At 39.2% G+C, this 23,664-nt stretch overlaps 5 protein-coding genes across 7 annotated transcripts; 3 read left to right on the top strand and 2 right to left on the bottom strand.

Moving 5' to 3' along the window:
* Nucleotides 1-40: 40 nt before the first annotated feature.
* ei24 (EI24 autophagy associated transmembrane protein) lies at nt 41-3,509 on the bottom strand. The gene is made up of 11 exons (XM_049743686.1): nt 3,372-3,509; nt 2,590-2,726; nt 2,361-2,506; nt 2,120-2,180; nt 1,951-2,017; nt 1,756-1,880; nt 1,532-1,651; nt 1,332-1,443; nt 1,145-1,256; nt 931-1,005; nt 41-847 (listed from the first exon to the last, which is right to left on the bottom strand). Exons 2-11 carry the CDS (start codon nt 2,629-2,631, stop codon nt 685-687), a joined length of 1,023 nt encoding a protein of 340 aa, XP_049599643.1. The 5' UTR covers nt 2,632-2,726; nt 3,372-3,509; the 3' UTR covers nt 41-684.
* A 62-nt stretch (nt 3,510-3,571) lies between these two features.
* On the top strand, nt 3,572-8,611 carry LOC125982655 (beta-galactosidase-1-like protein 2). Its single transcript, XM_049743538.2, has 19 exons — nt 3,572-3,880; nt 4,103-4,303; nt 4,372-4,440; nt 4,753-4,848; nt 5,133-5,241; nt 5,306-5,398; nt 5,601-5,682; nt 5,746-5,810; nt 5,875-5,959; nt 6,504-6,641; nt 6,750-6,830; nt 6,898-7,007; nt 7,095-7,241; nt 7,481-7,552; nt 7,694-7,772; nt 7,848-7,935; nt 8,010-8,121; nt 8,190-8,306; nt 8,398-8,611. Exons 1-19 carry the CDS (start codon nt 3,711-3,713, stop codon nt 8,482-8,484), a joined length of 2,001 nt encoding a protein of 666 aa, XP_049599495.1. The 5' UTR covers nt 3,572-3,710; the 3' UTR covers nt 8,485-8,611.
* Nucleotides 8,612-8,695: 84 nt separating this feature from the next.
* LOC125982690 (glucose-6-phosphate exchanger SLC37A4) lies at nt 8,696-12,992 on the top strand. The gene is made up of 10 exons (XM_049743656.2): nt 8,696-8,808; nt 9,630-9,926; nt 9,993-10,225; nt 10,538-10,784; nt 10,946-11,098; nt 11,251-11,336; nt 11,406-11,519; nt 11,599-11,664; nt 11,731-11,869; nt 11,940-12,992. The coding sequence occupies exons 2-10, from the start codon at nt 9,779-9,781 to the stop codon at nt 12,101-12,103; spliced, it is 1,350 nt and encodes a 449-aa protein (XP_049599613.1). The 5' UTR covers nt 8,696-8,808; nt 9,630-9,778; the 3' UTR covers nt 12,104-12,992.
* An 817-nt stretch (nt 12,993-13,809) lies between these two features.
* Nucleotides 13,810-16,825, bottom strand: hmgn1b (high mobility group nucleosome binding domain 1b). 2 transcript variants are annotated; one of them, XM_049743728.1, is made up of 6 exons: nt 16,627-16,825; nt 15,434-15,460; nt 15,247-15,273; nt 15,121-15,165; nt 14,852-14,959; nt 13,810-14,785 (listed from the first exon to the last, which is right to left on the bottom strand). In XM_049743728.1, exons 1-6 carry the CDS (start codon nt 16,642-16,644, stop codon nt 14,738-14,740), a joined length of 273 nt encoding a protein of 90 aa, XP_049599685.1. In that variant the 5' UTR covers nt 16,645-16,825; the 3' UTR covers nt 13,810-14,737. The 2 variants fall into 2 exon arrangements, with proteins under 2 accessions (XP_049599685.1, XP_049599684.1); XM_049743727.2 differs by having other exon boundaries at nt 15,247-15,276; nt 16,627-16,823.
* Nucleotides 16,826-19,364: 2,539 nt separating this feature from the next.
* Nucleotides 19,365-23,664, top strand: igsf5a (immunoglobulin superfamily, member 5a). Of its 2 annotated transcripts, none has more exons than XM_049743682.2 (9): nt 19,365-19,540; nt 19,761-19,819; nt 20,126-20,437; nt 20,573-20,863; nt 22,235-22,354; nt 22,502-22,526; nt 22,641-22,735; nt 22,860-22,924; nt 23,137-23,664. In XM_049743682.2, exons 2-9 carry the CDS (start codon nt 19,774-19,776, stop codon nt 23,227-23,229), a joined length of 1,047 nt encoding a protein of 348 aa, XP_049599639.1. In that variant the 5' UTR covers nt 19,365-19,540; nt 19,761-19,773; the 3' UTR covers nt 23,230-23,664. The 2 variants fall into 2 exon arrangements, with proteins under 2 accessions (XP_049599639.1, XP_049599638.1); XM_049743681.2 differs by having other exon boundaries at nt 19,366-19,540; nt 22,638-22,735.

Below are 23,664 nucleotides of genomic sequence, written 5' to 3'. Positions count from 1 at the left end.
TTAGCAGTGCAGCATGAAATAACACACAGATTCTTGCAGCTTGGCAGCGTCATCAATTTATCACTGAATACATTTATGATAACCAGTTTTTTGGGTCATTTTGTAGTTCACAATGACCACATTTCTCTGCAGAGGGTGAAGACCATTTTAATTTGGAGGATAATCAAGAACCAGTTATCAGCAAATCACGTGACACAGTTTTTTTGTTTGTATTAAGACCCAAATTATTGAAGCTCTCTTACATGCCAATTCACGTTTAAAAAAAAAAAAAAAACTGAAGATGTTGAAGGAAAAAGAAAAAAACTCCCCTGACTTTAACATGTCACACTTGTACCCTCAAACAAACGCATAACTGCAACTAGAAAAACAACCTCAGTTGCTTAAATGCAAATTACGTCCTTCAATCTCTACCTGATTTATTGTGCTGTTATTTCTTAAAGGAGAGCAACTCAAATGGCACATTATTCAAAATCAAAGTGAGGGGGGGGGGGGTACTGAGAAGAAAACAGTTTTGACGTATTATGTGTTTCGAGTGTGAGGCACTGGGAATTTTCATGTCACACTGGACATGGATGAGCGACTATTAGTAAAATGGCCGAGAATCAGATAAAAACGTGAAACCAGTGCTGTAAAACTCAAGGAAATCCTTCACATTAAACAAAGTTCCTTCATGCAGCATGATCATCACTGAATGGGTGCAAGTCTTTGTCGGACTGGGGAGGTGTGAGGGGATGCAATCCTCTCTGAGGATGTTGATGACGTCATGGAGGACTGCAGGTGGACTGTCTTGTGGAAAAGCTTGTTGCTAATCAACACCACCAGCGAGAAGAGACGCAATTGAAAATGGCTAGAAATCAGGAGATACAAAAATCTCACTCAGCGAGGGGAACATGAAATGAAAAAAACTGTTGCTCCTTAATAATCACTTACTACAGCTTTGTTGGCGTCTTGGCTTCATTAGCGCTGATGATGAAGAGAGGGAAGAGGATGGAGAACAAGCAGCCACTAGGTAGAACAAAATAGAAGAAAAAGGCTCTTTTTAATTATTAATAAATTACTTTACTAGATAAATATCCAACTCTTTGTGCATCACATTTTTAAAATAATTAACAACCATGATGCACAATGGCATTTGAAGCCTTACCTGATGATATATGAGGAAGGCAAGGCAGTCAACAAAGCCATGGGCAAACCAAAGCCAAAGTAATAGGGCCAGTTCCTCTCAATATTGGACAGCCGTTGGTGCATCTCGATGCCTTCAAAAGTCCATTTGTTTCAGTTCAACATTACATATCCATGACGTTCATATCCAAAGTAACGTGATATCTCACCGCGGTTGAACCAGCGATACTCAAAACAGTACAGGGAATAGAGCAGAGACATGTGCAGTAGGCTGACCATCTGTCCAATGGCGTCAATGGGAAACAGGCTCACAATCATACCCTAGAGAACACATAAATTGTGACATTCAATTGAAGCAAACCAAGCAGCGATGGAAACAAAAGACTAATCCCATATTTAAGGTGCAAACCTGAATGAGGAAGAGTGCCTGGAGGAGGAGGTTGAAGAGCATGTCGGCAATGATCTTGCTCACGCTGGGGAATGGCTGCGCTTTGCAGCCGGACACTTCGAAGGCTAAGTCAGCTATATCCTGCAAGAATTACATCAATCACGTTCAATTATGTAAACAACAAAGTCATTAATAAGAACATTACAAATCTGGGATGTGTTGTTTTTGCCTTATAAGGGACCAACCTGAAACCAGATAGCATTGACAATCTTGCTGAGAACAAACAGTGGAAGGACCCAGAGAGCACTGAAGACAGACGTCAGGATGAACTCTAACCATGACCAGACACTGCCATGGAGTGAGGGGTCGCCTGGAGCAAAGACAAATTATTGTCTGGCAGGTCATTCCATCTCATAGCTTCATGCATATACAACACATACCAATAATTTTTGCAGAGAGAGTCTGGAGCAGTGGGATGAACACCCGGTAGAAGAGAAAAAGGCTGAGCTAAAAAAAAAAAAAAAAAAAAAAAAAAAGGGGTGATCACACACTTAAACACAGTCATCACAGGCATGCTTGATTTGGAGAAAAGTAGGCTGAACTTCTTACCCAGAAGACTCCTCCATTCCAGGCACAGCACTGAAAGATCCTGCTGGCTACTTTGGGGTCACTACAAAACAAACAAATAAGATGTACACATATGTTGCTGGATAAATCCTTTCATTTGTTTCCACCATTATAGTGAGCTGTAAAAGACTGGAATCTCTTTGAGAGGGGAAGTAAAACATAAAATTCATATTTAATTCATTATATTGTTTTGGATTGCCATCAATAAAACTGTTAGACATACTTATCCGGTTTCCGCTCCTCACTCTGAGCCCGTCTCTGTGCTAAAGCCCCGCTGGCCCTTCTTCGCCGCTGCTCCTCCCTTTTCTGCTGGATGCGGGCATCCAGCTTGGAAATGGTTCCAATACCCAATATGGAATCCTTGATCCCCTGCAAGGTCCCAAATTAAATATGAGAACCTAAGTTCTTAACTCTAAACTGATATCCACACACTTGTGTGTGTTGCTACTGACCGTCGCAACATTGCGGAGGAAGGCCCTGACACTGTCTGTCATCTCTGTGCCAGCTGCAGTTCCATCAACTGCAGAAGGAAGGGGGACGTTTGACCTGGTGGTCAGCTCTCATGGCAGGAAGATGATCACCCAGTAACCTGCCAGAAACAGTAGAACGGATCAAGAACAAAATCTGCGGAAAACCATCATACATAATTTACACTCCTGTTTTATTACATGTATATAATTATTCAAGGACTAAGCTGTTGTTTAGCATTCAAATTTGTTGTGGTTATAATGAAAGGACAGCAACAATAGGACATTTTTGAGAGAGAGAAAAAAAAGGTAATAAGATAAATAGATCGATAGGCTTTTTCTCCTTAGAAAAAAAAATCAAGGAACAAGAAGAAAGCCGCTATCAAACGTGGAAATGCCACCATTTAAAATAGTACTAGATCAGTTAAACACTAAGAATCGTAATAATTGAATTGACGTTGTTATAACCGAATTAAATATGAAACTAGATCCTTTATAGAGGATCTGTAACGAATAGAACTACGATAGTTAGCATGTTGTCTCAGGGTTAGCCAACGTCTACCGAAAAAAGCCACGATCGTAGGATACATTAATATTTGTAAATGTTGGACTGGTTTTCATGCTTGGTCTCACAATTTGTCGGCAGATTGTTTGTTTATGCTGCTAGCTAACTAATCATGTTCAATACATTGTGTAACTTGTGTCAAAACGATACAATAGTAAATCAGGCGTGAAAACAGCTCAGTTATTGTTAGTATGCTTCTTACCTCATGCGTCAGGTAATTGGATAAACGATCGTTTATGGTTTCTCTTCTCTTTGTATATGGCAGCACCAACAATAACAAAAATATCAAGGACCAAGAGAAAACACATTGCGCAAGCTCCAAAAACACACTGAAGGATTCTGGGAAATGTAGTTCTTATCCGTTTCAAACAGCGCGTTAAGCCATTTAAATTCTAGCTTTTAAATGAAAAAATAACAAAGAATGTGATCCGATTTTGCACGTTTACAAAACAAAAGGCTTTGAAATGACTATATTATATAGTTAAATAAAATTAATCACATCTTTGAATAGTCACTCCCCTTAGGCGGTGCTTTGTCGCATATGAGCATCGCGTGTTCATTCGCCCAGGGCAACACTTCTGAAATCACAATTACAGGATTGTTCCGCGTATCGTCATCTATGATTGTCTTCAGGATAAGAAATGCGCACAAAAGAAAATGTGCGCTTGTTTGCCTTTCTGTTGCTGTTGTCATCACATACAGATACCTCGGGTAAGTTGTGACCAACTTGTCTTATTTGTTGAGACTTACTTATTTGTAGCAACTAAACATTGACAAGCACATCTATTGTAAGAACTATTGTAAATTAAATGTATTTTGAATTGTTAACTCTTATCATACTTTCCCAGTCGGTAGTTTGATTTGTGTGATTTGCACATCCATTTCTTAATTTCAATTCAAATTATGAATCCACTGTTATGTCACTATATACAGCTGGCAATTCTTCACCACGTCGAGAGGTGGACATCGAATAAGCAGAAAAGTCGGACTAAGTGCCAACTCATCCCAGTTCACCTTGGATGGTGATCCCTTTCGAATCCTCGGAGGATCCATCCACTATTTCCGCGTACCCAGGGTCTACTGGAGGGACCGCCTGATGAAAATGAAAGCTTGTGGGATCAACACCCTCACCACGTAGGGATGTTTTGGAATCAATATCATAAATTTCAGCATGACATCAATTAATCAGTGTGTCAATGCAGATACGTGCCGTGGAGTCTCCATCAACCACAGAGAGAGGTCTTCAACTTCCGTACACAGCTGGATTTAGAGTGAGACCTCTTGACCTGTCATCATATCACAATAAATGCTCACCGTTAAATGCTTGATCAGATATTTTTCTGATAATTCAAGTACCAAATTTTGTTATTGCAATTCAAGCACTTCTTTCATGATATGCCCAATGGAAATACTCAGGTTTAATTGCCTCTGCACCTAAGAAGCACCTGGCCTGACAACAGCAGCATCTCCACAACAACAACTTCTCAAACAATTAAAAACACAGCAGTGGCATATATGACGCAAGATTGCCACCACTTGTAAACATTTGTGTTATGAAGCATCAAACTTCTTTTTGGTTTCAGAGCATATATTAATCTCGCAGCCGAACTGGGTTTGTGGGTGATTTTACGTCCAGGGCCGTACATCTCCTCCGAGCTGGATCTAGGGGGGCTTCCGAGGTCAGTCTCTATAGACTCTATGAGATTCTTGTTTGGTGAAATGTAGACATGTTTATGTAAAAAAATGATTGTTACGCTACTGCCCGGAACACAAAAGCCACTTGATGCTAAACACAAGGCATTTTGTATTTAATTTAATCTGGGTGGAAAAAGTCATGTCTCATTATGAGGGGGAAGACTCAGAGCCAAAGAGTGAAGCTTTGTTCAAAATGGTCGACTCACAGTGGTCTTGTTGTTCCATTTGTGGATTTACTGGAGCAAGCATCTTTTCTGTTTCTTTGTAGCTGGCTTCTCCAAGATGGCGACATGAGAGTGAGAACAACATACCCTGGATTCACTGAGGCTGTCAATATTTTTTTTGACAAACTTATACCAAAAGTTGTTCCTTTTCAGGTGGGCTTTCCGTCTATTGATTCCGTTTCTGTTGCCATATTTAAATGTTTTTGTTTTTTTTCAGTTTAAGAAAGGTGGTCCCATCATTGCTGTCCAAGTTGAGAATGAATATGGGTCTTATGCCAAAGATGATACTTACATGGCTTTCATTAAAGAGGTATTATGGCACATTAAATAAATTAGATAAATACGTTTTATGACATCCAGACACCCAATAAAATCTGTAACTAATTTTATGTATAAATATATTTCAGCATTTTTAAATGTTAGTGTACCTTTTTTATTTTTTTTCACTATTTATACATACCCCCCAAAAAATGCTAGATCAATTGATTTTGTTTGTGGTGACTTTTTAAAAGGCTTTGCAGTCCAGAGGGATCAGTGAACTGCTGCTCACGTCAGACAACCACCACAATTTAAAGTCAGGGGGTGTAGATGGAGGTAATCCATCATATTTATCATCAATCAATACACACACATCACTTTACTTCTGCTTCCTTGTAGTCTTGAGATCATTGAAGCTGCAGAAAGTAAATCAGAGAGACATTCGAGATCTGAACATCATCCAGGTAGGTGCTCATAGTCTCCAAAGGATATCAAATGGCATATGATGACTTCCTTTGTGTTTGTCAGCCAAAGCGGCCAACTATGGTTATGGATTACTGGACAGGCTGGTTTGATGTATGGGGTGACCTCCACCATGTGCTACCCCCAGAGGGTATGTTATTCCCATTTTGGTCCTGCATGGTCATATCCTCTCGTCTCCAAAAAACATTATTTTTCAGGAAGCTTCAATAACCATAATAATAGTAACCATAGCTAGTAATATTAACATATTTTATTCTTTTCAATAACCATAGCTGATAATATTAACATATTTTATTCTTTTCAATACAATACATGAGGAGAGGGCTAACCACAGTGTTTATTTATTTATTTATTTATTTATTTATTTATTTATTTATTTATTTACAGTCGTTCTATTTTGTTTAGTTCCCTCCACATCTGAGACTGAAGTGATTTTTTTTTTGTTAGGTACATTTAAATGCAAATGTTCAAAATGTAGGTCAAGCTGTTTTGAATGCTCTCTGGACAAAGCGGGTTGAAATGTATTTATTTATTCACAAGCAACATTTAAAGTAGGCCTTTATAGTTGCCAATTTTCAAGCTACAACCTTTTGAAATATCTGATGTGAATATTTTGGGAATTATTATTTGGTGTCCAAGGTGTTAAAGAAATTTGTATTTTATTTTTTCTCCAGATATGGTGTCCACAGTTCGAGAAATTCTGAGGCGTGGGATGTCCGTAAACCTCTACATGTTCCACGGAGGCTCCAGTTTTGGTTTCATTAGTGGAGGGCTGGCTGAACCTTCCTACAAAGCATTGGTCCCTAGCTACGGTATGCTCCTAAAAAATAAACTACATTTCTTATTCATGCAATTATGTAATAATGACTGAGCCTGGATGGAAAATAGATATAAAAGACATAATTTGAGATATTTTACAGATTATGACGCTCCTTTGTCCGAAGCTGGCGAGTACACTCAGAAGTACCATCTCCTCCGAGATCTATTCTCTCAATTCAACAGTAAGTTGAATATAATTCATAAAGTAGATATGGATGGCGCCGTATAATGACTTGATTGTCACTCCAGAAGATGAAGAGTTGGCCGACCTACCAGCGCTTCAACATAAAGAATCGTATGAAACAGCTATCATGTACCAGCACTTGTCCTTATGGGATGCTTTGAGCTTTACTGAGGGAGTATGTCTTTAAACGTAAGATTGCCTGTAAACATTTTCCAAGCAGATGTTTGCTTTTCATCTCAAGCCTTGATTGTTACCTCCACAGCCATTTAAGTCCGTCACACCGGTTAACATGGAGAAACTACCGATGAACAACGGGAACGGACAGTCGCAAGGATACACGTTGTATGAGACAACAATCACCAGTGGAGGTTTATTGACGTCAGGAAACAATGTTAAAGACCGTGCCCTTGTGAGTTGTAACTTCTAAAAAAAACAAAAAAAACACTGTAAATAAATCAAGTCAAGTCTGACTTGACTTGACTTGACTTGACTTGACTTGACTTGACTTGACTTGAATAAATAAATAATTAAATAAATGAATAAAAAACAAATATTATTAAAAATAAAACAAAAATGATTGTGTTGTTTTGTAAATCACAAGTGAGCTTTCTGAATTACTGTAAATAATTTGTTTGGTTTTGTGTACAGGTTTTTATCAACAAAATTTATATTGGGCTATTCAAGCGTCAGAATTTGGAATTAGCAGTTCCAGATGGCGAGGTATGGGACCCATGACTGATTTGTTTTCTCTGCATTATCCTGATTTCATTGTAATTATTTTTTTTAAGTTAGTTGGACAAACACAGGTTTTCCTTTTTTTTGTCAACACAAGTATGACCAAATGATCAAAACTCATAACAGGGGCAGCGGACTTTAAGTTTATTGGTGGAAAACTGTGGACGAGTTCACCGGGGACGGGATCTTGACAATCAGCGTAAAGGTGATTGCTAAAAAATGTCAGTTATTTTTTTACAAATTGTGATACACAAGCCAATTTTACTATGCATTCTTGCAGGTCTTGTCGGAGACATTTTATTAAACAATATTCCACTACGGGAGTTCACGATATACAGCCTGGAAATGAAACCAAGTTTTATTGATAAGTCTGTACACTTTAATAGAACAATATATTTGTTTTGTGTTACAGTTTTATTTGAATGATAATGTCTTCCTTTAGTCTCTATCAGGCTCCTTGGAAAACACTTCCCGAAAATCCCAGTTTCCCTTCTTTTTTTATGGGCCAGCTTTTTGTATACGGCTATCCCAGCGATACTTTTGTGAAACTTCCGGTAAGTACAAAGTTTTTACACCATATATGTTTTTCTAGGATAAATAGAAATTATTGTTTGGTTCACAGGGTTGGGAGAAAGGCGTTGTGTTTATCAATGGGATCAACTTGGGCCGGTACTGGTCCATTGGACCCCAGCAGACGCTTTACCTTCCTGGTCCATTTCTCAACAGGGGAATCAACCAGGTTTGTAAATTTTTATTGACTGAGATATAAAAAAAAAAATTCAATGACATTTTTATTCCATGACCTCTTAAGCGCTTATTGCAATTATTAGATCATTGTGTTTGAAGAGCAAGAAGGTGATTTCAAGGTGACCTTTGAGGACACAGCAGATCTTGGCATGGCAGCTGACATTCAGTGATTCTCCTCATCTCTTGTAGGTCTTGTATGCTGTTTTTTTTTTTTTTTTAATTTATTTTGTTTGTTTTAATGATGCTTAGTGGTTTTACTGTGAATAAAAAATGCATTTTTTTGTGTGTTTTTGTCTACAATGAATAAAAACACTATTAATGCATTAAGAATGGGACTTTTTTTTCCCCCTTTACAAAATATATTTAAATTGTATTGTTGCGCGCGCAGTGAGCTTGCAGAAACTGGGCGGTACCGCTTTAACAATCCGCATGAGCAGCAGTCGGGAAGCATTTTGTGGCGGAACCTCAGACGCGACGAGGCCACATCAGCTTCTGTGAGTTTTTCCATTGAGCGACACATCGATGTGAGCTCATGGTGCACCATTCTCGATGTTTGATCGATCATGCATGCGGTGTTTGATTAAACGTGGCTCCGATTATTTTTTTTTCCCGAAACAAGCCGTCCTTCAAGATCGGCTGGACTCAGATTTGTGTCTTTAAGACCTGTAGGTTCGGTGCATACCTTTAATAGAATGCATTTTGCAGAAGATGCGTTTACGTGCATGACACAAGCGCGTTAATGAAGCGTCTTAACCGAACCCACGTTAACCGGCTCTAATTCCAAATTTTGAGTGCATTGAAAAAATGTGCACAAAATCTAATGCTTAGTCTTTCTACTTGTGGTCGCATCGAACCAAATGACCCAGTCAGCTGTGTGACATTTTTGTCACTCGTTTGCTGCAAGTGTGACACGCATACTGCAAGCAACCCGACTCGGCCTTCTTCATCACACATTTCTAAATAGATGTTGAGTCGAGCAGAATTTGATGATTCTAGCAATAACCTAATAGCATTTTTATTTTCTTCAATATTGCAAATAGGGTTTAAAATGCAATTAGTCTTTTTTTAAGACAAACACAAGCAATAATTTTATATGTATTTTTTATTGTAGATAAATGTGACACCCTTACGCTAAAATGAATTGAAAATCTATTATAACTCGAATCGTTAAGTTTGACTTGCAGTGATTTTAAGCGTTCACAATGATATTTTTGCAGAATTCAACCAAACACGTGTGGCAAAAACGAGTCTTAAATCAGACTATAATAAAGCAAATAAATGAAATGACCGATATATTTGTGTTTTTCATTTTTAGGCTGGTGTAAAGTTCCCCTATCCCCCTTGTCCGGTCCCCTGAAAGAACCCAACTCAAAGTCTGATGAGGAGCTACTGCCGCTAATTGAGGACTCATAAAAGCAATTATTTTATTTTTTTTACACAAATTAATTTTGATCCAGCTGAACCATGGGGGCAACAGTTTACGGCTACTATCGGGTGACCATCTTCATCGCCATGTTCACGGGCTACATGCTGTACTTCTTCAACAGAAAAACATTCTCCTTTGTCATGCCTTCAATGATGGAAGAGATTGAATTAGACAAAGATGATTTGGGTAAATATTAAAACAGGGGGATTATAATTTTTCCTCTGACATAACGACAATCCTTGTGTCTGCCAGGTCTGATCACCAGCAGCCAAACTCTGGCCTACGCCATCAGTAAATTCATCAGCGGCGTGTTATCGGACCATATCAGCGCTCGCTGGCTTTTCTCCATCGGCCTGTTTGTGGTGGGAAGCATCAACGTGGTCTTCTCCTGGTCTTCCACCGTCACCACGTTCTCACTGCTGTGGTTCATTAACGGCCTGGGACAGGGTTGCGGATGGCCACCATGTGGGAAGGTGCTCCGTAAGGTAATCCTTAAAACCACTTTATTGACAAAGTGAGGCGAAGATTTAGTAAACTAGCTATTTAGAGGCATTTAGAAAGTAGGATGCCTCTGCCGTGTTCAAAAGGTGAGGAATAAATAGGCTTTGGCACGTCTTCAGCATGTTGAAGTGGATCAGATTACGAGAGATTCTATGAATAGAACATCCTGAGTCCATCTTGCTTTAAGAAACAACAGCAGTCAACACAACTCACAATTTTATTGGTTGAATTATTTCTACTACATTTCTTGGACTGCAATTGTCAACAAATTAACATCCACTATCTATTCCTTTTAGTGGTTTGAACCATCCCAGTTTGGAACGTGGTGGTCTGTGCTGTCCTGCAGCATGAACTTGGCAGGGAGTCTGGGGCCAATCCTGGTTACAATGCTCCTTCACTACTATGACTGGAGGAGCATCCTAACTATGTCAGGTGTCTTCTGCGCTACCTTCTCAATTGTGACTGTGGTGTGGGTGAAGAACGAGCCAAAGGATGTCGGCCTGCCTGCTATTGAGGCGGCACCCAAGAAGGGGGCAAAGAGATGTGAGTAGAAAGAATATATTGGAGGAGTGATTGATTCCAGAGGCTGAAGATATAAGTTATATATAATTTCTACACAACGTAAACGTACACATGTCAGTTTATCCAAAATATAATGATTAAGTGTGACGAAAGTGTCTATGTGTCCTCTTGCTCCTCACCAGGTAAGAGTGAGAGCACCCTGAGTGAGTTCCTCCTCTCCCCATTTCTTTGGGTGTTGTCTCTGGGCTACCTCGTGGTGTTTGGGGTGAAAACAGCAGCAACTGACTGGGGCCAGCTTTTCCTCATGCAGGAGAAAGGCCAGACTGCTCTTATGGGTATGCATACAGTACACGTGTCAAACTCAAGGCCCGGGGGCCCAGATCCGGCCCACCACATAATTTTAATTTGACACCCCTGGCTTAGAATAATTCTAAAGAGAGTATTTGTTGTTATTTAATGGTTCTAACTTGAGCTGTGTTTCTTACAGGCAGTACTTATATGAGTGCCTTGGAGGTGGGCGGCTTTGCCGGCAGCCTTGCATCTGGTTTAATCTCTGACAGAGCCGTTGCTCGAGTAAGTAGCAGCCCGAGAGGGGTTTCATTTGACTCGCTTGACAAAAATATGTTCTGGGACTTTCTGTAGTCTGGTCTAGGCACACATGGGAACCCTCGACACGGACTACTCATTGTCATGATGGCTGGCATGTACGTGTCTATGTATCTCTTCAGGGTCACCATCACAGCTGAAATTCCAAAGGTAAAAAACATTTTTGCGTATTATTTTTCAAGGATATCCATCCATGTTGTCAATACTAAAAATTATACTTTCACTTCAGGAGGCTCCTCTTTGGCTCCAAGTCATCCATCCCATTTCTGTGCTCATCGGTGTCTCGGAAAAAGAGGTAACCATTTTCCCCCAGAGATTTCCAAACTGAAAAAGAAAAAGAAAAAATTCTTGTCATTTGCAGATCTGGATTCTTTTTCTTGGTGCTATGTTTGGATTTTCCTCTTACGGGCCGATTGCCTTGTTTGGAGTGATCGCAAGTGAAAGTGCTCCTTCCAATTTTTGTGGAACCTCACATGCTGTCGTAGCTCTGATGGCTAACGGTACAGCTAGCACTACAATTTGTTAATGTATATTCCACGACAGAGTCATACAATTTTGTTTTTATTACAGTTGGGGCTTTTATGGCTGGACTTCCCTTCAGTACTATTGCAAAACAACACAGCTGGGACATGGCCTTCTGGATAGCAGAAATCTTCATGGCCGTCACCACCATTTCATTCTTCCTCGTCCGCAACATGCGTACCAAGATGGGAAGAAGAGAAAAACTGGACTGATGTATACGAAGTTTACACACAGCGTGGGCAAAAATATACACAAAATTTAATTAATTAGATGTAAAATATTGTCATATTATTTAATTATTGTTCTTGTCAGAACATTTTGAAGAAGAGTCATTTCTGCTCCGGCATGACTGTACCACAGAACACAAAGCAAGGTCCTTCAAGGCGTGCTTGGTTTCTTGTGAAAGCGCCTTGACTTCACCAAATACCTTCGAGCTCAACGCCAACAAATCTTTGTAAGCCAAGTGCCCTCATGTTCAACACCAGTGACCTCACAAATATTCTTTACGGACAACAGCTGCCAAAGATACACTTTGAAGTCTCCCTGGAAAAGAGTAAGCTTATAATATTTATTAAAAAAAAAAAAAGCTAAATGATAACAATTTTGAATGTTTTATAATAGGGTTGTCTATTCAGTCTAGAATCTAGATTGACTACATTTGCACTTAGTTGGTAGCGTCAATCATTGTCGTCAATGATTCGAAACGAGGTTTCACAGGAAAATCTACCTTTAGTTTTCTACACTTCTTCTTAGATGACACAATATCAAGCAAACTTTTTGATGCAGTCAGACAAATTCACTGTTGAGCTCATTTTCAATACTTGTTCAGGTTCATCGCTTACATTGAATGTTAAAAGTTATTGGACAGTGTTTTTAAACTTGTGCATGTGTGTCTCAGGGGTGCAGCATATTGAAAAATATTTTTTGTAGGCCTAAAGGGTCAGTCAAAGGCTCTTTAACTAATTTCTCTCGCTTACTGTACCTCTAGTGTGTTTTGTCAATTAATAATGGGAACAAACTCAGTGCCATTAGGGAATCACTGTAATTTGATGTAATCTTACAGTTGAAGTTAAATAAATGTGAAGTGATTGGTTTAAAAAACATGTCGTTTATTGGACGTCCAAAGTGTACCCAAAAGTCAGCTGCAACTGGAATGAAAACAATCAGTATTGTATTTATATGTACAGGACAAGTTTTTATTTGCTATAATTACAACATTACAATGATAAAAATGACTACATTGCAATAACAACAAAACATTTCCCACATGGGTACCTTGTCAAAGTGCAGTATTTCAAATTAAGACATGTTTCAACTGAAGCTGTCCATGGTGCTGAATCTTAAATTTCTAAATGACTGCATTGCAATAACAATATAACACTTTTTTTGGGTACCATGTCCACTCCAAAGTGGAGTATTTCAAATTAAGACATGTTTCAACTTGAGCTGTCCATTGTCCTGAATCTTACATTTACAATGGAGAATGTAGATAGAGCGAAATTCATCCTTCTTTTTTTCCCAACTGCTTTTCTCAGCTGACTTCGGGCTGACTTTTTTTTTCCAATTTGATTTTTTCCCCGCAAACCAGCCCTTTTTTTCCTTCACTGCCCCAAGCCCAGCAAATCCATCACCTTGTTTACGATTGATGTGTGGTCTCGCAAATGAATCATGATGCGTTCAAGGGCAGCTCAGAAAAATGTAAATCTTTTATAAAGAAGGAAACAAATGAATTTAACTAGTGGGTGTGATCTGTGGGAGGAACAGGAAAAGCTCCAGGTCTTAAATATGTTCACTAGACACTTATAGTTGCCCAGAATGGAAAATAAAAACACAAATATATTTAAATTCAGCTCCTATTTTCGCTGAAACAAATTAGTTTATCAACAACTCTTTCTGAAAATGAAAAAAAAAAAAAGAATACAAACTACCAATTGAGCTTTATTGGTTTGTTGATAACAATAATTACACAGGTACATCTATAAACAAAAAGAAACGGCACACTTTCACTGTTACCTAAACTTCGCGCGAGTATAGCTACTGCTGGTATGCACCCGGACATCTCTTATAAATGTACAGGTTGTCTGCTGGCATTAAGAGACCAGTTTTATCCCCCCACCCCCCCTCCCCATCTCATTAGCTTGGCTAAGAAAGCAAATTCCTTTTTTGTTCCATCCGTACAATGTACCATTATGCACTGCATACCGAGATTGCGAACCTCTTTTCACAGCAGCTATACAAAGTTATTGCAATGCTATCACAGAACAGGGACACAACCAACACAGAAGATACATAGTTTGGATAGGGAGAGCTCCACTACAAGGGATTTGTAATTTATTGATCCAATTTCTTCCGAAAACCGCGTGTGTACATGAGGGGAAAGTTTGCAAACATTCTAAAAACACTGTTTTTCAGTATAAACAATAAACCAATATGTGACTGTGTCCTTCTCTGCCTTGGCACAGATTACATACACTGTCCCTTTTAAAGCATATGGAATGTAATCCACACAGGCAAAAACACTTTCAGTTGTAGACCAAGCTCTGGTGAAGATGATTGCTTGTTGACATTGTAAGCCATCCTTGCACCCCCCCCACCCCGCCGCCCCCGTTCACATTTAAAAACAACGGAACTGAAAACCACTTCAACGTTACATTATGGGATGCGATGACATTTTCCCCCGTCTCCAAATTGACATTTTTTTTTTGTCTTTCCTTAACAAAAAGTGTTCTCTACAATCAGACTACTAAAAAACCTGTATTTAGAAAATAGTTGATAGAAATATTCCCCTGAATTGTACAAGAAAAAGAGGTACAGGGAGCACTGATAAAGATGTGGTTTGAGAGATGTTATTCTGCTTCCTCATCTTTTTCCTCTGCTGCATCTGTGGCTGGCGCCTGAAACACACGGAAAGAGTTTTCAAAAATGATCACAAAGGTTACCTTCATGCTGCCAATACTGACCTCTTCCTCAGCTTTGGCTTCGCCATTCTCAGCGGGGGCATCTTCTGCCTTCTCCTCGGGCTTGGCCTTCTCCACCTCCTTACCTTTCTTAGGCTTAGTAGCTGCCTTCTGCAAGGGAACATTATTTCAAATTGACAGTAAAAGAGGCAAAAATATTCTTCATTGTTTTCCAAAGTGAAATGTCACTGCGTTATAGTAATAGTTGTCGGGTAATTGATTAATCGTTGCACCTTTTTATGCAACACAGAGCAGTTTACGAGGTAACATACCTTTGGCTTGGGTTGGGGCTCTGGCGTTGCAGGCGCGGCAGTTTTCTGCAAAGATCAACGTGTTGTATTTATGAATAAATGACAGCTAAAATGTAAACAGTCAATATGGCGTGTTTATGGACTTACAATGAATCTGCCAGATCTCCTCTTGGGCTGCTTGGTGGGGGGAAAAAAAAAAAAAAGGATGATTACTTTTGGTATTGAGTTGTGCGCTTTTACTGACCCCTAGAGGGTGACGGGGTTGTTTTCATTCATATAATAAATAAAAATCCGATTGTATATTAATTCATATATTTAATACTGTATTCCTTACCACTGTTTCAGTTGGCTCTTTATCGTCCTGCAAAATAAAGCAAAATATAATTGAAAAGGCACAATCCATGCATTCTAATTAGCTCCTCAATTATTCTCTTAGTTTGAGTACATAAGTATTGCTGTGGCTATAATTTAATTTTCCACACTGGACAAATTAGCCATCTGTCTTGCATCTAACTAAGTATACAACTTTTAAGTGGGCGTGTCGAGGCAGTCTTATGTAGTGGGACTTTTTGCACCATACAAAAAAAGAGAGCCTTGTTTTGCAAAATATGGCAAAATACGTCTCGAATGAAAATCCAACAATGCAGTCAGAATGAATGTAAAAGAGGGGACGAAACTCCGCCCCCTTTTCACATATCCTTTAATTGATCAGAACGATCAAGTTGCTGTTTGCGCGTGTTTTGCTTTCCCGCCATTAATTTGAAAAGGTTTTCGTCCACTGTGTGTCGCTCGGCCCGAGAATCCCGCCCCCCAGCAACAAGAGCGGCGATGTGCTAACGGAGGCTCGCCATTACATAACCTTCCCCGAGCCGTCTAGCTAACACGACGAACGCAGTCCAAACAGCTGCGTTTTCACCGCGGCTAATGGCGGCCCTCCGCTAACAATGGCGTTCATAAGCAACGAAAGTGATAAATAAAATATGTTCCACATGGTGGCGTGGCCTTAATCCAAAATATCCCACAGCGAATGGCCTTAACTTGGGCGGAATTCTAACGGATTTTAAGCCTTCTAATGGCAGCAAAAGTGAAACTTAACTATCCTGCGTGACTGACTGCTCGTATGAGACAAATCAATATGCCGCTAACTTTCTCTGCAGAAAAATAAGCTGTCGACCGAGCGTAGACGCCGCAAAAGCGTTTATGTAAACATGCAACCATGCACTGCATCGTCATGCAGCAAAAACACACAAATTCGCATAAATAGTCGGGAAAATATTTTTTTATATATATTTTGACAATGCATCGCGTGATAAGAGCAACAAAAACCACCTAGAAATAAAATCAGGACGACGCGTACAAACTCAAGCGGTGGCAACAAGCGCGACATTTTTTTTTTTTTTTACATTTGCCCAGAAGTCGAAAGCGAATAAGTAGCAACTCGCGCTCCAACGACCAATTTGTACAAGCAGCAGTCGTGGGTTATAAATGCTGTACTACTGAATGCAAGAAATATCTCGGATTACTCACTTTGCTCCTTTTAGGCATGGTAGATTTGTGAGGGATGTTTGTGGAAAAGGGAAAAAAACTGCAAAGTGTAACTGAATACGGGACAAAAATATACAGTAGTCCGAATAAAGCTGTACAAGTACAGTCTAATACAGGGCAGCGAGATGATAATGTTCCATTGGAAGAAAACTAGCTCAAACCGGATTGGATTCCCCCCCTCCCTTCTTATTTAAATCTTATAGTTCCTGCGTGATTGACGACCGTCGACCCGCCCCCACCGCCTGCTGGTTGGTCAATGTAGCGGTCAGCAACGCGATTTCAAATCGGCACTATTTTATGAGTGGATAGCTCACACGTCAATCAACTATTTCGACAAGGTGGTTGTCTTTCTGGACAGCCATCTGCTTTGGGGGGAAAAAAGCGGAAAATGTCGCAAGTTCTGTCTTCAACCTCGGTTGAGCTGTTATTGTCTTGCAAAAAGTCTGTTGGCTGAAATGTTTGGGCGAGCATATGTGATTTTTTTTTTTCTGCCTCACCGTGCAATTGTCCCTATAACGGCGAATAGATATTGGTTGTGGATTGAGAGAGGGGTGTGTACTTTCGCAGCCAAGTCTTTTGTATTAGGATTGGGAAAATGGCGACAGGATAATTGTGCTTGTGCAACACCATCTCGCAATGTGCACAGCGACAGCTTCCGCCATTGTGCAGTGTGAACACCAAGCATGACCTAAGCGGCGCTGCGGACTCATTTAATTCGTCATACTTCCATTTTTGTCTACCACTCGGGGATCTCCTGCACGGTGTCAATGGGGAATAACTAAATGCATTTTCACGTGTCATTCCCTGCAGTGTTGCATTTGTAATTTAATTTTGTTTGTGTTGTGCAGACCGTGCCACACAAGTCACGTGTGATTTGACTCTAAGCAAATGTTGCCATCACAGTATTTAAAATTCAGCTTGACATTGCAACATGTATTTTAATTGGAACACAAAAAAAAATCGATTATATTTCCATCCCCACAAGAATGAAAACAACCAATAGTCGCATGTTGCTATTTTCTTTTTGAATGCCAGATTCAACCCAGGTTTTTTGTTGCTGGTGCCTCAAGAAATTGACTAATTTGAAACAGAAAAACAATCATCAGTGCACCATAAATAATTTAAACCTAGTGAGTCTAGACTACCTCTTAGACTTTAAAAGGTTTTGTTGCATTTTACCACAGACATTGTGCTGCTCCTTCTAGTGCATTTGTGTTGGCCAGTAGTAAGAGGATGGATGAGTTTCATAACAAACTCAGTAAACTGCAGTATTTTTTTTTTTTTATTTGCAAAGGATTAACGGCTGTGAGTATTATTATATTGTCTGTCTTATGTGTTGCTGTACCTTTTGTGGAGTGGAAAGAAATACCTGTGAATGGATCAACTGGATGTTTGGAAACGATGCTCTCTCTGATGTTTCTCTACCTCCCTCCCTCACTTCTTCTTTCCCTCTCTCCATCTGGATTCAAAGATATGTGCCTTGGTGTTATGAGGGCAGTTCCCATGACCTGCACGATAGAAATTCACGTACAGTAACGAGAGTAAAGTCTTGCCACACAACAACACAGCCTAATAAGATCAGTAACAATAAACCTTAGTCGGCTTTAATCATCGATTAATCAACTGCTGACATGACAAAAAATAATCCCACATTAAAGTGAGCTCCAAAGGCACGCCTTTTTGAGAACAAACCAATTAATTATGATATATTAGACAATTGGGGCAGTTAGCTGGAACTAATGGCATGAACAATATGTCCTTTATGAAGTAATTTAAGGCGATATATAGATGAGCACAAATGATGAGCTGTGACTGATGATCTCTGACACAGTGGGACGAAGAGTTACATCCATTCGGAGGCCATATGTAAGGGGATCAGAGGGCTTTTGTATTGCTAACTGACCATCCCCCACTGTCTTCCCCTTGTTTTCATGGTTGTTTCCTTGCCCGGCGTGTCTTTACAGGACTCAGTCTGCTGGCATTTCAACTTCATGAAACCACAAATAAAGGTCAGATTAAAATACAGTAAAAAGACATTTGGCAAATATATAATATCAATAACATGTGTGAGCTTCTCAAACACATCTCTCAAGTTTAGATTTCTCATGTTTCCCGGTTTGTTTTATTAAACAATTTATCACTGAAATACTGGTGCAAAACGCAGAAAAAAAGAATAAATTAATATCCAAATATACTGAATTAATTTGGCTATCATTGTGTTGAAATCTAATACATTTCAATGTGCGTATACAGAATATTGTACACTCGGTATGCAAGTTGATATAAGCATAATGTTATTAGACACCGCCCTCTAGCGGTATATTTTGAGTACAGCAGCATCTGAAAAAGGTTTCAATCGCCTTATTAGGAAGCATCTTAAGATGGTGTGTGAAATTTAAAGCCTGCGCATCAAATACGACCCGACATATAATTATATCCGACACGCAAGCTAATTTTAGATGTATATTATTAACCATCCATCGGTAAATAGGATTTATTATCACCGCAACAGCTGAAGCACTGGCCCCGCCCTTACACACGCGCAACACAACACCTGAATAGTTTTGGGGAGTTTTGACACGGATCTTCTTGTCTCCTTTACGACCATTTAAGGTTCTTTTATGTCATAAAAAATGATATATATAAAATAATTATATGTGTAAAGATTTATGAATCTCTCCGCACTCTCTCTCACGTGACGTCACTTGTCTCTTCTGAAATCACATCCATCACACCCATAGAGGACTTTGCAGTCACTATGGAGAAGAAAAAAAAAAGGGCTGGGTTTCTATGACCTTTGTACCTAGCAGGAGAGTTGCTACGGCAAACTCACCTGCTGGTGTTTCAGGAAATGAAGTTTGGCTCCATGACACACTACAACGGGATTAATAACAAAGTAAGTTTTCATGATACAAACATTCTAAATGATTCTGGAAAATAACATTTTGAAGCTCCTGTTGATCAAAAACTAATTCAAATAAAAATTGGTGCAGTTATGAAAAATTTGAATCTCAGTTTTACTCCACAGAGATCATTTATGTATATGACCTATGTTCTAAAAAATAAATAAAAAAAATTCATACAACCATTCAAATTATTTCTATTGGCTCTTTCAGGTTGAATAAAAGAATGGACCTCGACACATGCGTCTGGCTCATAGTGTGTGCAACTGGAGGTTAGTATACTAAATTTATTATTTAAAGCTATTCTGGAAAAAACGTCCTTTCAAACTGAGTTTCGCTTTTGTACTCGCGCTTGCACACACAACATACCTTGAGCAAATATGTACTTGAATACTTGGACAGTGCTGTCATGCATTCATTTGGATTATTCTGAATAATGGAAAGTTCAGCCAAAGTTTACTCGGTAACAATCCCTTTCTCTCCTTTTTTTTTTTATCATCACACAAACTCTTATATTATTTTACAAATACAAACTTTTCAGGTAATTTATTGCTTCCACTTTCCCATGTTGTCTTCAGTGATGGGACAGTTCCAAGTGGAGCCTCTGGATTCTACCGTTCTAAAAGGATCAGATGCTCGATTCACCGCCACTGTGCAGGGAAAGTGGGAGGTCATGACGTGGAACGTCCGAGGTTTTCTGGTCCTCACCTTTCTCCGAAGTGGTAACGTGTCCTCGGCCTCGGAACAATATTCAGCCTCCATCTGCTCCGCCGAGGACACCAGCTGCGTTGCTTTCACCATCCACAACGCTTCTCGTAGAGAAGCTGGGCCGGTTATTTGTACCGTGCAAGGAGACTATGGTTCAAAATCAGCAACGCTACATGTTCAAGGTGCTGTCCATTTGTCACCATTATTATCATGTTGTAGAATTATCAAACAAAAATCTAACTTCTAAATAATGTTCTTGAACATTTCAATTAAGAGGCCAAAGTGTCTTCAGTTGTTTTTCTGCTTCTGTAAATTAGAGAGCGGTGCAGTCCAAATCCAGGAGGGTGATTTGAAGGTGGCCGAGGATGAGGAAGTGGAGTTCAACTGCGTGACTTCAGCTTGGTTCCCTAATCCTGTTGTGAGCTGGAAGCTGAATGGTGGCCCTGTTGATGGCAACCTGTACAACGATACTCATGTGCCTCATGGAGATTCCTTCAACTCCTCCAGTGTCCTCAAGTTTAAAGCTGTCAAAAATTCTACCGTGGAGTGTTTGGCGATGCTGCAGACACTAACAAAGCCACTATCCAGCACTGTCTTCTTAGTAGTTGGTAAGAAAAAGAATTCAATTCTCAAATTCTCACTTCTTCTAGAATAATTCAAACGTGAGCAACTATAGCATTTATTCATTTGTTTTCCTTTGTCTAGACCAGTAGTTTTTAACCTTGTTGGAGATACTAGTTTAAAATCCTAACCCTTGTAGGGTTTCAATGTAGGGTTTAAAACTAGGGTTAGGGTTTCAAAGTAGGGTTTCAAACTGCGGTTAGGGTTTCAAAGTAGGGTTTAAAACTAGGGTTAGGGTTTCAAAGTTGGGTTTAAAACTAGGGTTAGGGTTTCAAAGTAGGGTTTAAGACTAGAATTAGGGTTTCAAAGTAGGGTTTAAAACTAGGGTTAGGGTTTCAAAGTAGGGTTTAATAATAGAGTTAGGGTTTCAAAGTAGGGTTTAAAACTAGGGTTAGGGTTTCAAATTAGGGTTTCACACTAAGGTTAGGGTTTCAAACTAGGGTTTCAAACTAGAATTAGGGTTTCAAAGTAGGGTTTAAAACTAGAATTAGGGTTTCAAAGTAGGATTTCAAACTGCGCTTAGGGTTTCAAAGTAGGGTTTAAAACTAGGGTTAGGGTTTCAAAGTTGGGTTTAAAACTAGGGTTAGGGTTTCAAAGTAGGGTTTAAAACTAGGGTTAGGGTTTCAACGTAGGGTTTAAAACTAGAATTAGGGTCTCAAAGTAGGGTTTAAAACTAGGGTTAGGGTTTCAAAGTAGGGTTTCATAATAGAGTTAGGGTTTCAAAGTAGGGTTTAAAACTAGGGTTAGGGTTTCAAATTAGGGTTTCATACTAGGGTTAGGGTTTCAAACTAGGGTTTAAAACTAGAATTAGGGTTTCAAAGTAGGGTTTAAAACTAGAATTAGGGTTTCAAAGTAGGGTTTCAAACGGCGGTTAGGGTTTCAAAGTAGGGTTTAAAACTAGGGTTAGGGTTTCAAAGTTGGGTTTAAAACTAGGGTCAGGGTTTCAAAGTAGGGTTTCATACTAGGGTTAGGATTTCAAACTAGGGTTTCATAATAGTGTTAGGGTTTCAAACTAGGATTTAAAACTAGAATTAGGGTTTCAAAGTAGGGTTTCAAACTGCGGTTAGGGTTTCAAAGTAGGGTTTAAAACTAGGGTTAGGGTTTCAAAGTAGGGTTTAAAACTAGGGTTAGGGTTTCAAAGTAGGGTTTCAAACTAGGGTTAGGTTTCGAAACTAGGAATTCATACTTGGGTTAGGGTTAGCATCAAATACAAGGCCCGGGGGCCAGACAGGGCCCGCCACATCATTTTATGTGGCCCACAAAGACAAATTTTGCATCGGCCTCCTGTGTCAATAATGTCCTTTCTTTATAAAGTATTAAGTCCTATAAATTATTAACTCTGCCATTTCCTTTGACAGTGCCGAAGCCTCCAGACTGGACCGTCCTGATAGCTCTAGTTTGCTCTTTTGGAGGTGTTGCTCTGCTATTTTTACTCATTTATGGCATATTCTTTTGCTACAAACGCAAGAAAGAAAAAGGTAAATGGCCACAGTTTGAAAAGTATCTTGTTTAGTTGCAGATCATACTGTAACTACTTAAAACAATAATAGGCAATAATAAAACTTGCACCTCACAATGCAATATGGTAAGGGCATTTGTTACAATTTAATATTTTGTCATTCCAGAACCCAACTACCAAGAGGAAATGTCGTAAGGAGCCACTCTACTTACAATATAAGATTTTATTGTTGGTTCTCTCGAGAAAAAAAGGAAAATTTCAGTTTCCATTTTTCACATGTCTTCTCCTATTTCTGTTCTTAGTAGAAGAGTAAGAACACAGAGCCAGTTGAGCGGACTGGGACCACCTGGACAGAAACAAGGTCGAGTCAATGCAGGTTATGTGACAGATGGTCAAACAAGTAAGCCTGGGGATTACGAAACACTGCACCCAAACTTTCCACAAACATGAATAATAATCGCATCATTGAAACATTCATACCAATCATACCAACGAGCTTCTTCCCTCCCTTATCTGATTTACAGATGTCACTTCAAGTGATCTTACAGAGAGTGGTTACTCTCACACAATTCCCTCCAATTTTTTTGAGGTAGGTACAGTATTTATTTATTTATTTATTTATTTATTTATTTATTTATTTATTTATTCATTCATTCATTCATTCATTCATTCATTCATTCATTCATTCATTCATTCATTCATTCATTCATTCATTTATTTTATTTTATTTTATTTTATTTTATTTTATTTTATTTTATTTTATTCATTTTTTTATTCATTCATTTATTTTTATTTTTTTAGATGCCTGATGCTGTTTATAATAACCACACAGAAGATGACTACAACAACGTGGGTGAAGGTTTCAGAAAACACAGACACGCCACTACTGTGTAGAAAGACTAAAAACCTTGGACCCCAAAGACTGAAACAAGTCATGTGTGTGTGGGCTGGACTGTACAAGAAGAAGACTGTTATACAATGTGTATTTGGAAAAATGAGAATTATATTAATTATATTACTCACGCTGTACAGTATATTACTATCCTTTTTCGGAGGAGTTCTAATGCATGTTGGACCTTTCTCATCGACTCATGCATGAAAAGGCCACAAAAGCCTCTTCAAGGGGAAAGCAGGTGATTGAAGGTTGCTCCACAGTGTGGAGCTAGAGACTCACTTATTGGTCTTCTGCATTTGAGTGGGAGGAGAGAAAAAAAACAACCCATCCTGTATAAAAGCCAGCATCTCTTTGAGAGGAGCTACCACAGGCATCATTGGAGACATCAGGGACGTTCTGAACTTGACCTACGCACACGTGCTGCAATGAGTGAG

The sequence above is a fragment of the Syngnathus scovelli genome, chromosome 15 (assembly GCF_024217435.2).
Source record: "Syngnathus scovelli strain Florida chromosome 15, RoL_Ssco_1.2, whole genome shotgun sequence".
In the NCBI taxonomy this organism is placed as follows: Eukaryota; Metazoa; Chordata; class Actinopteri; order Syngnathiformes; family Syngnathidae; genus Syngnathus; species Syngnathus scovelli.
Note: the sequence above shows the minus strand (reverse complement) of the source record. Positions and strands in the feature narration are given on the sequence as shown.